Raw genomic sequence first — 13,770 nt, 5'->3', positions numbered from 1 at the left:
ATTATAGTCACATCGGCAGTATTTCATCCATATCGTGACTAGGTGAGGTAAAATTGGGCTTAACGTCACGTCCAAGATTATTACACTTATATACCGACGTGCATGCACGGGTGTTAGTCCTGCACCATGACCGTGGAATATATTTATTTTATGAAGAAAAGAATATCTAGAAACGCATACAAAAGCATGTCTAGCCAGCTCAAGCTCGCTCTATTCCACACGGCTGCTTGTACTAGTCCGGACTGATGCCGATTTATAGTGCTTGCTCACTGAGATTCCATGCCGCAGTTTAACATGAAAACCCAACTCAGACACAGTATACTGACTCCGAGGCGACCAGTCCTTGTTTTCGCCCCTTAATTCCGAGCGCCAGACAGGGTAACAACAAGTACCATCTCTTAACGTCTTTTTGGTATGACGCAGCCGGTCATCGAAACACGGACCTTCCGCTCTCCGGGCGGACGCCCTACCACTAGACCACGGAGGCGGTCCCATATCGTGACTAGAAAATATTATACATTGATAATAATATATTTTATCCTGTCAACGATAAACTGCACTATGACTAGTAATATATCACATTTTTTTTATTTTTAAAACTAGTTCGGGAACATTTAAAAGAGGAAACTATAAATTAACTTCACAAGATAAACACGGCCTCTAGATCGCCAGCAACCAAAGATAGGCCACCATATCACGGACCATAGGGACTGACGAGATAGCGGCAAGAGAGAAATGCTGACACAGGAGAATTAGGTACAATTAGTAGTATTTGCAGTGAAACGAAATATAGCAATACGGTAAAAATAAAGTCCACAAGATGATCGGAATTGTTTATTAGTGGTTAAATAAGATGGGGTTAACATTGAAAATTGTTTGGGTTTCTTAAATTGTAATTAATAAGGCGGTGAAATGTAATAAACTGCGATCAACTGTAATAAAAACTGCGGTTAATTATAATAACTGCACTGCGCTGAAATGTAAAAACCTCTACTGCAAATTGTAATATGATAATAAATTATACATTACGGGCCGACGATTTGGGTGGGGGCGGGGATGTTGTATGGAAACTAGATATCTTTTCAGCTATATCTGCAAACCAAGATATTTCTTCAATTAAAACAACGAGCCTAATTATATTTTTATTATATAAGACATCTTACAATTATGTATTTTTAATGCCTGACAATTCCCTTTTTCAACAGCCTCAAGCATTTTTTCACCTGTTTCAGGGACAATTTTATTCTTTCGATAAAATTCCAGGCTCCTTCCGAGGATATCAAATGGTCGGTCCCTCAGCTGGTCATCTTCCCGAGTCAAGGGAATTAACTGACTGTAAAAGTCCAGTTTCCACCCTTGCCGAACTAGGCTGCAATTATTACAGTTTGGCTGATCTAACGAGTCTATGCATTGTCTAATCAAAATCAAAATCGCGTAGCGAGCTAGACATTTGGTTCGTAAACATGGATTTCAACCTGCGGACGTCGGACGACTGCAGGCTTTGCAAGCATGTGTACCGCCAAATGGGCGTCGACAGATATTTTAAAAATTCTTTCATGCTTTTAATAAAAAACAACTATCACATGGATCTTTGGGTAACGAAGGAAGTAGCAACGCCATGCCGCAATGAGTCGTGAGTGTAGTGTGGAAAGTATTCTACGCGTCGACTATTTACAGACCGCCGTCACAGAGCTGGAATTTTGCCGAGTGCGGCGTTAAACAACAGACAGACATTCAAATCGAAGAGATTGTGTGTGGACATTTACTATAACAGGTGAGGTGTGAGGTGAAATGGGGTTTAACGTCGCGTCCAAGATTATTGCACTTATATAGCGACGTGGATGCACGTGTGTGTGTGTGTGTGTGTGTGTGTGTGTGTGTGTGTGTGTGTATGTGTGTGTGTGTGTGGCTGCTTGTACTAGTCCGGACTGATGCCGATTTATAGTTCTAGCTCACCGAGATACCATGCCGCAGTTTAACATGAATACCCCATTAAGACACAGTATACTGACTCCGAACCGACCAGTCCTTGTTTTCGCCCCTTAATTTCGAGCGCCAGACAGGGTAACAACAAGTACCATCTTTTAACGTCTTTTGGTATGACGCGGTCGGGGATCGAACCCCGGACCTCCCGCTCTCCAGGCGGACGCTAGACCACGGAGGCGGTCTACTATAACAGACAAATTTTAGAAGACGTGGCGCTGAAAGCTTTCTTGTTGTTGATGTTTAACGCCGCTCATAGCTGTATGACGGCGGTATGTAAATAATCGCGTCTGGACCAGACAATCCAGTGATAGACATAATGCGCATCGATCTACGCAATTTGGATACGATTATTATTATTGTTATTATACGGCAGTATATTATTATTATTATTATTATTATTATTATTATTATTATTATTATTATTATACTGCAGGTATCCGGGTACCAGTATCTGCCCAAATGCGGTTTTATTTGTTCCCCGACCAGTGGATCCGTTTGTATCCCGGTCATGCAATCATAGGCTTCTGTCGTGCCCAAGGGACGCAACTCTACACAGCGAATTGCGGCGCCTTAGACGACTTGGCCCCCCGTGCCCCAGATGCGCAACGGAAAAACAGGAAATAGAGAATGATTGAAGCAATTATATCATATCAAACAACTTGGGAACAAAAGGTGACTCTAAAAAAAGTAAGCTGCAATAACCGAGGAACTGAATGTTAATTTGTGCTATGAGATCTGAAAAGACACCCAAAACATGAACCCCGTCTTGACTTGGGCGGACTAATTATCAACGTCTGCATGAAACACGTGCTGCAGTACGGTACGTTTGCGCACACTGCTCCATGCCCGAGAAAGCACTTACTTGCAACCCCCCCCCCCCCCCCCCCCCACTCTCCCCCCATAACATAGAAATGAACCATATGTTTATATAGTAGTATTGATCTGTTCAGTGTCTAATCATGTTTTCAACGTCCGGGTTTTGATTTCCAAATAGCTTAGGCGCACATGTTCACGTCTGTTTCCTTGTACAATAGCAATGGAAAAGCATTTTATGACAATTTATTTTAGGATTATTGCAGTTTACTGCAATGCAGTTATAATTCGCCGCGGTTTGAATTACAACTGTCCGCAGTACAGCACTTAACCAATGGTTGTATCAACTGAATACTATGGGACAGCCGAAAGAGTGAGTGAGTGAGTGAGTATGGTTTTACGCCGCTTTTAGCAATATTCCAGCAAAATCACGGCGGGGGACACCAGAAATGGGCTTCACACATTGTACCCAGACAGCCGAAAGAGACACTTGTTGTAATTATCACGTCGCTGACGAGTCAGGGAATATGAATTAAACACATTTTGGATTCAAACCAATTGTCCGCATATCCTGACAACGTTAAGGGACATAACTCTTCGCAGTTATCCTGACAAACACTCGGGAAAGTGGAAGCGATACCTTACGATGGCTACGCTACACAGTTAGGCACCCAGACAACTACGCGACCGTCTACTGTTAAAATTACGTTTTCATTGCTATATACAACTCAACATTTGCAAAGGAACAAAGTCATCATATGTTGTGAGGTGAAGTGAAATGGTGAACTCCGCGTCCACGATTATTGCTCGTATATGGCGACATGCACGCACGTGAGAGTATGTGTAAGTGGCTGCTTGTACTTTTCCGGACTATAATGTCGATTTTATAGTACTAGCACACTGAAACACCATGCCACAGTTTAACATGAATACCCCACACAGACATAGTATACTGATATCGAGCCGATCAGTTCTTGTTTTAGCCCCTTAATGCCTAGCGAAAGGCAGGGTAACAACAAGTACCATATTTTAACGTCTTTTGGTATGAAGCGGCCGCGGTTCGAACCCTGGACCTTCCGCTCTCCGGGCCGACGCTCTACCACTTGACCACGGAGGCGGTCGCGTCAACTGTACCTAAAGGTGTGTCCTTAGCAAAATAATGTTGATTAGTGTTGATTTTGCCGTTTGCAAAATGTTGGACTAAAACACGTGGACTCTATTGTTAAAATCCCACCAGCGAAGTGAGAGTGCTTTGTGAATGTACAATGACTTGGTCATATTAAATCAAGAACTGTGTCCATGTTGAGATACACCCACTATAAGCGGCAGAGTTGCGTCCCTTGGGCACGCCAGAAACCAAGATTATGGGTTCGAATCCCGGTTCGCCCCGATTATGTTTCAAGGTTTGTCAGCACTATACCCGAGCTCGTGGGTTTCACCGAAGTGGTTTCACCGAGACCTGCATCACTTGGGGCTTTCCTCTCACATTAAGCTGACGCGCCGTGATATAACTGGAATAATGTTAAAAGCGGCGTTAAACCCAACTACCCACTCACCACTATAAGCGGGCAATTGGTATGATTATTTCAAGTCCTTCCCATGAAGTGTGCGCCGTGTATGTCTTGGTGATTAATCAGCACATGTCTAATGCTATAAGGATTTTATCTTTGTGTGGGAAGAGACATGTGTGACGGTCGTTCTTGTAACCAGTGTATGCCGTTGACCTTTCTGCAACGTTTTATCAAACTGAGTCACTCCACGGCTTATGCATGGTTATGAGTGTTATACTAAAATTATGTTTTCAATTTATTCTAATTTATTTTTCAATGCAAGTGATATTGTTTTATTAATATTACATGAAGGAATATGATGCAATGTATTTTGTACGCTCGTGAAAATATGAGTAGACTATCGTATACAGATCATCTGCCCGGAGAGCGAAAGGTCCGGGGGTCGATCCCCGACCTCGGCATACCAAAAGACGTTGACAGATTGTACTTGTTGTTCCCCTGCCTGGCACTCGGCATTAAGGGGATACGACAAGGATTGGTCTTGCAGTTAGTATATTGTCTGAGTGGGGTATTCATTTTAAAACTGCTGCGTGGTATCTCGGTGAGCAAAGGAGTCCGGACTAGTACAAGCACACTCATGCACGCACGCACGCACGCACGCACGCACGCACGCACGCACGCACGCACGCACACACACACACACACACACACACACACACACACACACACCACACACACACACACACGTCGCTTCTTAGGTGCAAAATCTTGTAAGCGACGCTTCGCCTACAGAATTTGACACAATCTTAAATTGCTTACCCTTGAAGATCCGGGTTAGAATAGGTCTTCAGCAACCCATGCTTCTTGTAAGAGGCGACTAACAGGATGGGGTGGTCAGGCTCGCTGACTTGGTTGATGCATATCATCGTATCCCAGTTGCGTGGATCGATGCCCATGATGTCAATCACTGGATTGTCTGGTCCAGACTCGATTATTTACAAACCGCTGTCACATAGCCGGAATATTGCTGAGTGCGCCGTAAAACAACAAACAAACAAACAGTGAGTGAATGGGCTCGGCTTAAGGCAATTTTTGAAAGAAAGTATTTCAGTAAGATTACGGTGCAGGAGCTTATAGTGTGTGAACCAAAGAACGTCATCTTAGTGCATAATGAATAATTATTTATATCTCTTTGGTATATGTAAACATTTACGTGTCTCATGCTTTCGTTCTGTCGACTCACTACGCGGACGGAAATAAAGGATGAAACTTGTTGTTGGGCGGCATTTCAAGTAACCTGCGTCAGTACAATACCCCAGCTATCAATACTTCCGTGTGTATAACATCAACGTGAATGTCTGATGCATGATTTCCATTTGTGTAAACGACCCAGCAGCTATGGAAGTGACGCATACCCTTTCTGATTCCAATGTTATGACTTCTAACAATACGACACATATTACAGCGCCAGGTAGGTGCACCTTTAAATACTTTTAAATCTTCTGCCTTTGTTGCCGAAGCCTTGCTGTCTCATAGTGGCCCTGTGAGAGGTTCTATTTCAAGTGAGACCTGCTGAGAGGTTATATATTTGAAATTTTAACCGGAAGTGATGTCATCCTATTGTTTTACTGGGATTCGTTTTGGAGAATAATCTGTCAAGAGGGACTTTCTCCTTAATATCCCCCTGTCCCAGGGACATTCTACAGAAAGAGCCTCTGTCCCAGGGACATTCTACAGAAAGAGCGTCTGTCCCAGGGATATTCTACTGAAGGAGCCTCTGTCCCAGGGGCATTCTACAGAAAGAGCTTCTGTCCCAGGGACATTCTACTGAAGGAGCCTCTCCCCCAGGGATATTCTACAGAAAGCCTCTTTCCCAGGGACATTCTACAGTAAGAGCCTGTGTCCCAGGGACATTCTACAGAAAGAGCCACTGTTCCGTTCCAGGGACATTCTACAGAAAGAGCCTCTGTCCCAGGGACATTCTACAGAAAGAGCCTCTGTCCCAGGGATATTCTACAGAAAGAGCCTCTGTCCCAGGGACATTCTACAGAAAGAGCCTCTGTCCCAGGGACATTCTACAGAAAGAGCCTCTGTTCCAGGGACATTCTACAGAAAGAGCCTCTGTCCCAGGGACATTCTACAGAAAGAGCCTCTGTCCCAGGGGCATTCTACAGAAAGAGCCTCTGTCCCAGGGACATTCTACAGAAAGAGCCACTGTTCCGTTCCAGGGACATTCTACAGAAAGAGCCTCTGTCCCAGGGACATTCTACAGAAAGAGCCTCTGTCCCAGGGACATTCTACAGAAAGAGCCTCTGTCCCAGGGACATTCTACAGAAAGAGCCACTGTTCCGTTCCAGGGACATTCTACAGAAAGAGCCTCTGTCCCAGGGACATTCTACAGAAAGAGCCTCTGTCCCAGGGACATTCTACAGAAAGAGCCTCTGTCCCAGGGACATTCTACAGAAAGAGCCTCTGTCCCAGGGACATTCTACAGAAAGAGCCTCTGTTCCAGGGACATTCTTCAGATAGAGCCTCAGTCCCAAGGTTATTCTGTCGCATTTCCCTCGCTGGTTTTTTTGCATTTGAACACATTCTCTTCAAGGAGGTGTGCGAGATGTAAGATCAAACGACAAATGCCTTCTTTATAGTTCATTGGATGGAAGCTTCGTATGCGCAACCTAGTGGTACGCACACGTGCATACACATCGCTATATAAGTGCAGTAAACATAGATGCGTCGTTAAACTCCATTTCACATCACCTCACCGCGGGCTTAGTGCATATTGATGGGGTTTATTGAACGAAGGCACTTATCGTACTTGAGTTTTCTTTTGACTTGTATTGCAGCCTCATACCACTCACGAGTTTGAATTGCTGTGCTTGAGACAACCGGACCACCCAATGTCCAAAGAAGCGTCAGTTAATGCCAGAGATCACCTTACAATGGTGATTTACCGTGATAAAGGCAGGGTATGCGTGTCCATATATCAGTGAGAGGAGCGTGGGTAATGTCTATATCGACGTGGGAGGAGAGCTCGAAGTCATGCAGGTCGTAAATGCTTACCATTTTGGTAAAACGGTCGTGTACGGGTGTTACTGACAAACACATGATCATAGTTTCTGGGACGCTTAAGAGTCACGTCGGAGTAACGAAATGTGGCGCCATAGACGACTGACCACACGTGCCCCCCCCCCCCCCCCCCCCCCCCCCCCCTATATATATATATATACTATATATACTTATACATAAGAAAACGTGTAGGGAAGTGGTATCTATGATATGATCGTCTCTAATACATCTGCAGTCCGTAGAAAATAACCCTGTACTAAGACTGGGATACTTCTCAAGAAAGAGATGAAAAACCGAAGTTTAAGTACACGAGAGCAAGAATGTACGATTGCTCTATTTAGTTCATTTAGAACTACACAGTTATACTAGAAGACTTTGAGTTAGTTAGTGGTTTAACCTATATGGTTCATATAATAATTTTGTATTAAATATTTACTGCCGGGCAAAAGAAAGTAAACACCCATGTTTGATTGTGGCTAAAGTGAAACAAAGAGAAATACAGTAAACTACGTTTATAACGAACACGCTTATTACGAACTGACGGATATAACGAACTTACTTTTTTGTCCCGACTATTTGCTGTAGTTATGCTGTAATATGCTTATAACGAACTACGGTTATAACGAACTAAAATTAGTGGTCCCTTTGAGTTCGTTATAACCGTAGTTTACTGTAGTTATTCGACGATGATGTATTTGATACGGGTATCATAGTTGTATTTTGGACCTTATGTTTGCAGTAGTTCGGCAACTATTATTAAGTTTTGATTATGTTTGTAATTTTTTGGTTGAATCCAATTTTCAAGTGTATACTTTCTTTTGCCTGGCAGTTTACCTTTCGTTCGTCTACAGCATTGGTATATGCCAATGTAAGAGGACGTTAGATGACGTCCCACAACGTTTTTCTGTTTCAGCAACAAATGTCGCCGTAGTTGTTGGATGCAGTATCGGCGTCGTTGTGATGTTGCTGATACTTCTGATGTCTCTTATTGCTCTCTGCAGGTAAGGGTGAGTGAGTGAGTGAGTGAGTGAATTTAAGAAAAACGCACCTTTGAACAGTATTTAAGTTATATAATAGCTTCCTTGTTTGTTTGTTGTTTAACGCCGCAATATTCCAGCTATCTGACGGCGGTCTGTAAATAATCGAATCTGGACCACACAATCCAGTGATTGACATCATGAGCATTGATCCACGCAATTGGGATACGATAACATGCATCAACCAAGTCAACGAGCCTGACCACCCGATCCCGTTAGGCGCCTCTTACGACAAGCATAGGTTGCTGAAGACCTATCCTAACCCGGATCTTACTCGATTATTTACAGACAGCCGTCATATAGCTGGACTATTGCTGAGTGCGGCGTAAAACAACAACCAAACCAAACCTGAGCACACAATGCCGTCCTTCTCTTGCAGCCACGGATGTACGTGTTGCACTCGTCGACAGAGACGAAAGAAGGGCATTAAGGATGAGCAGCCGACGACAAGAGGCAGTGTACATGAATATATGGAGTTGACGAGCGGAGATCATTACGATCTAGTAGATCTGCCACTTCCCTGCCCCGCCCTTGGAGCGGATGGCTATCTAGTGGCCGCTCCATCTAGCGGGTGTAGTCAGTACACAAAGGACAATCTGGACGCGGATATCGAAACAGACATGGCAAATGTTAGTTCTCCCAACAGCAACGTTTCTATAGAAATCAAAGATGGTAAAAACCAGAAGATTGTTAATATTCGCTTCCTGTGACCGTTGATCTGGAACCATGTGGAATACCGAAGTTCTTGTGCGAAGATGTCGCCGTGGACAATGAATTTTTCACATTTTCGACATGTTCTCCAGAATCCATTGATGAAGCCAGGCCTTGTAGGGAGGGGAATTTAATTATGTTTATAGGCTTCGCAATTGAACACACTACTTGTCCGGTAAGAGATGAAGGCTTTAACGGACGAGGGTTTTATTATTCAGCTTTATTTGTGCTTCGTGTTATGCCACTATATCGTTCAATGTAACAGACACATTATATGGGTGTGTTGTTTCACATATCCAGAGTCATGGGATCGAATGGGATTTACATTTTTTACAAAAGTTAAAAATCTAGAAATACGTTTCTCGACGGGGAACGTCGACTCACTGACTTTAGCAATGTTTTAGAGCCATATCACGACAGGGAACGTTGACTCACTCACATTAGCAATGTTCTAGAGCCATATCACGACAGGAAACGTTGACTCACTCACATTAGCAATGTTTTAGGGGTATATCACGACAGGGAACGTTGACTCACTGACTTTAGCAATGTTTTAGAGCTATATCACGACAGGGAACATTGACTCATTCACATTAGCAATGTTTTAGAGCCATATCACGACAGGAAACGTTGACTCACTCACATTAGCAATGTTCTAGAGCCATATCACGACATGGAATATTGACTCACTGACTTTAGCAATATTTTAGAGCCGTATCACGACGGGGAACGTCGACTCACTGACTTTAGCAATGTTAAAGAGCCATATCACGACACGGAATATTGACTCACTGATTTTAGCAATGTTTTAGGGCCATATCACGACACGGAATATTGACTCACTCACTTAAGCAATATTTTAGAGCCGTATCACGACGGGGAACGTCGACTCACTGACTTTAGCAATGTTATAGAGCTATATCACGACACGGAATATTGACTCACTGATTTTAGCAATGTTTTAGAGCCATATCACGACACGGAATATTGACTCACTGACTTTAGCAATGTTTTAGAGCCATATCACGACATGGAATATTGACTCACTCACTTTAGCAATATTTTAGAGCCGTAACACGACAGGGAACGTCGACTCACTAACTTTAGCAATGTTTTAGAGCCATATCACGACACGGAATATTGACTCACTGACTTTAGCAATGTTTAAGGGCCGTATCACGATAAGAAACGTTGATTCACTCACTTTAGCAATGTTTTAGAGCCATATCATGACAAGAAACGTTGATTCACTCACTTTAGCAATGTTTTAGAGCTATATCACGACACGGAATATTGACTCACTGACTTTAGCCATATTTTAGAGCCGTATCACGACGGGGAACGTCGACTCACTGACTTTAGCAATGTTATAGAGCCATATCACGACAAGAAACGTTGACTCACTTACTTTAGCAATGTTTTAGAGCTATATCACGACACGGAATATTGACTCACTCACTTAAGCAATATTTTAGAGCCGTATCACGACAAGAAACGTTGACTCACTAACTTTAGCAATGTTTTAGAGCCATATCACGACAGGGAACGTTGACTCACCCACTTTAGCAATGTTTTAGAGCCATATCACGACAGGTAACGTTGATTCACTCACTTTAGCAATGTTTTAGAGCCTTATCACGATAAGAAACGTTGATTCACTCACTCTAGCAATGTTTTAGAGCCATATCACGACAAGAAACGTTGATTCACTCACTTTAGCAATATTTTAGAGCTATATCACGACACGGAATATTGACTCACTGACTTTAGCCATATTTTAGAGCCGTATCACGACGGGGAACGTCGACTCACTGACTTTAGCAATGTTTTAGAGCCATATCACGACAAGAAACGTTGACTCACTTACTTTAGCAATGTTTTAGAGCCATATCACGACACGGAATATTGACTCACTCACTTAAGCAATATTTTAGAGCCGTATCACGACAAGAAACGTTGACTCACTAACTTTAGCAATGTTTTAGAGCCTTATCACGACAGGGAACGTTGACTCACTCACTTTAGCAATGTTTTAGAGCCTTATCACGACAGGAAACGTTGATTCACTGACTTTAGCAATGTTTTAGAGCCATATCACGACAGGTAACGTTGATTCACTCACTTTAGCAATGTTTTAGAGCCATATCACGACAAGAAACGTTGATTCACTCACTTTAGCAATGTTATAGAGCCATATCACGACAAGAAACGTTGACTCACTGACTTTAGCAATGTTTTAGAGCCATATCACGACAGGTAACGTTGACTCACTGACTTAAGCAATGTTTTAGAGCCATATCACGACACGGAATTTTCTACCCCGGATCTTCACGGGTCTTTAAAATGAACGTAAATCATGTCGCTGAACGAGGTTATTTTACTGCACAACGCTTTAAACTTTCTTCCAACTTGAATACAACATGATACTTTTTCTACTCAAGTATGCTTGGCCTGGAGTTAGAGTCACAGTGGGAATATAATCATATCATTGTAGATATATACGTTTGTTTATTTTTCTTTCTTTTTTTCAAGGATTCTTCAGATCTGATATTAACACATGTTTTATAACCTAAGGTTTTATTTTACATTCCATAGCTTTTGTCGAAATAAAATCATTTTCTTAAAATTAAAGTTGATTTATATATTTATATCTACACCGTATGTGTTTGATTGATAGGGTAGTGACACATATTTTTTATTGTCCGACCTGGAACACAAAAAGTAAGGACACTATTCCTGTTAACATCCTCATTTCACAAACCAGGCGACGAAGCACAGGTACCGAAGAGCGAACTTCTCAGTGGAGATTTCTTTGTACCTGGCATAAAACCTGGCATGGGTTTTGTCCTCCCTCCTGTGCAACACTGACAAAGACTAATTCAACATATAATTACGGCAGCCGTAGCGGTAAGGCGTCGTAACTCCTATACTTTAACATAGACTTCCGATAATCGTAGCCACGCGTATACAGTCGTAGTGTTAAACTTGCTTTGTGGAAAGCGGCCTTGCTCCAGTAGTCTAAGTTCAAGTGATGGTTGAAAGACTCCTTTCCTGTTACCAACTGCCTTGTATTATAAAGAGATAACCATTTTCGCTCGCGTGGTTTCGTATCATAGATATCATATAGGAGGAATAACAGATGTGTATCGTTCTTGCAGTTATGACCGTATTTGTCCGACAACAAAACTGTTTTATATGAAACTAAGAAAAGTAAATAAGGCAGTATTAATCATAAATCATTGTGAAAAATCAATAATAACTATGATGGACTGACCCTGAGAGAAATGTGTTGAAAACTGTTTTGATACAATGAATACTGTTTTGATGTGTTGAATGTTGTTTTGACGCTTTATATGTTGTTATGATGTGTTGAATGTTGCCATGCAGTGTTGAAAGTTGCAATGACGTGTTGAATGTTATTATGTGTTGAATGTTGCTATGGAGTGTTAAATGTTGCTATGGAGTGTTGAAGTAGTCTGAGTTCAAGTGATGGTTGAAAGACTCCATTCCTGTTACCAAAACACATGTATCCCCCAGGGGATAGTCTGTTCCTTATTCTGTGTTCCTTCTGTGTTCCCTACGCCACACCCCTCCCTTACCCACACCACTCCCTACCCTACTCCAGCCCACCGCTCCTTACCCCACACCACCACACAACTGCCTACCCCGCCCCATCCCACCGCTACCCCAATCCATCCCATCGCTCCCTACCCGACACAACCTCACCGCTCCCTACCCAGCACCACCTCAACTCCATACCTCACACCATACCACCGCTCCCTACCCCACACCATACAACCACTCGATACCCCACACCACCTTACCTATCCCTACCCAGCACCACCTCAACATTCCCTTCCCCACACCATACCACCGCTCCCTACCCCACACCATACAACCACTCGATACCCCACACCACCTTACCTATCCCTACCCAGCACCACCTCAACATTCCCTTCCCCACACCATACCACCGCTCCCTACCCCACACCATACAACCACTCGATACCCAACACCACCCAACCTGTCCCTACCCAGCACCACCTCAACATTCCCTGCCCCACATCATACCACCGCTCCCTACCCCACACCATACCACCGCTCGATACCTCACACCACCCAACCTGTCCCTACCTAGCACCACCTCAACACTCCCTGCCCCACACCATACCACCGCTCCCTACCCAGCACCATACAACCACTCGATACCCCACACCACCCAACCTGTCACTACCCAGCACCACCTCAACATTCCCTGCCCCACATCATACCACCGCTCCCTACCCCACACCATACCACCGCTCCCTACCCCACACCATATCACCACTCGATACCCCACACCACCTAACCTATACCTACCCAGCACCACCTCAACACTCCCTGACCAACATCATACCACCGCTCCCTACCCCACACCATACCACCACTCGATACCCCACACCACCTAAACTATACCTACCCAGCACCACCTCAACACTCCCTGACCAACATCATACCACCGCTCCCTACCCCACACCATACCACCACTCGATACCCCACACCACCCACCCTGTCCCTACCCAGCACCACCTCAACATTCCCTGCCCCACATCATACCACCGCTCCCTGTGGGGTAAGGAGCGGGTGGTATGGTGTGGGGTTGG

At 43.7% G+C, this 13,770-nt stretch overlaps 1 protein-coding gene across 1 annotated transcript; it reads left to right on the top strand.

Annotated features, from left to right (window-relative positions):
• Window positions 1-5,625: 5,625 nt before the first annotated feature.
• On the top strand, window positions 5,626-13,770 carry LOC124114953 (protein TRACHEARY ELEMENT DIFFERENTIATION-RELATED 7A-like). The gene is made up of 3 exons (XM_046475720.2): window positions 5,626-5,781; window positions 8,293-8,380; window positions 8,796-13,770. Exon 3 carries the CDS (start codon window positions 12,652-12,654, stop codon window positions 13,573-13,575), a length of 924 nt encoding a protein of 307 aa, XP_046331676.2. The 5' UTR covers window positions 5,626-5,781; window positions 8,293-8,380; window positions 8,796-12,651; the 3' UTR covers window positions 13,576-13,770.

This window comes from Haliotis rufescens, unplaced genomic scaffold, assembly GCF_023055435.1.
Source record: "Haliotis rufescens isolate VD_foot unplaced genomic scaffold, xgHalRufe1.0.p SCAF_4, whole genome shotgun sequence".
Lineage (NCBI taxonomy): Eukaryota > Metazoa > Mollusca > Gastropoda > Lepetellida > Haliotidae > Haliotis > Haliotis rufescens.
Note: the sequence above shows the minus strand (reverse complement) of the source record. Positions and strands in the feature narration are given on the sequence as shown.

Bases quoted from the DNA above. Each gene is read 5' to 3' on its own strand.
- LOC124114953 (XM_046475720.2), top strand. From the start codon at position 12,652: ATGTATCCCCCAGGGGATAGTCTGTTCCTTATTCTGTGTTCCTTCTGT.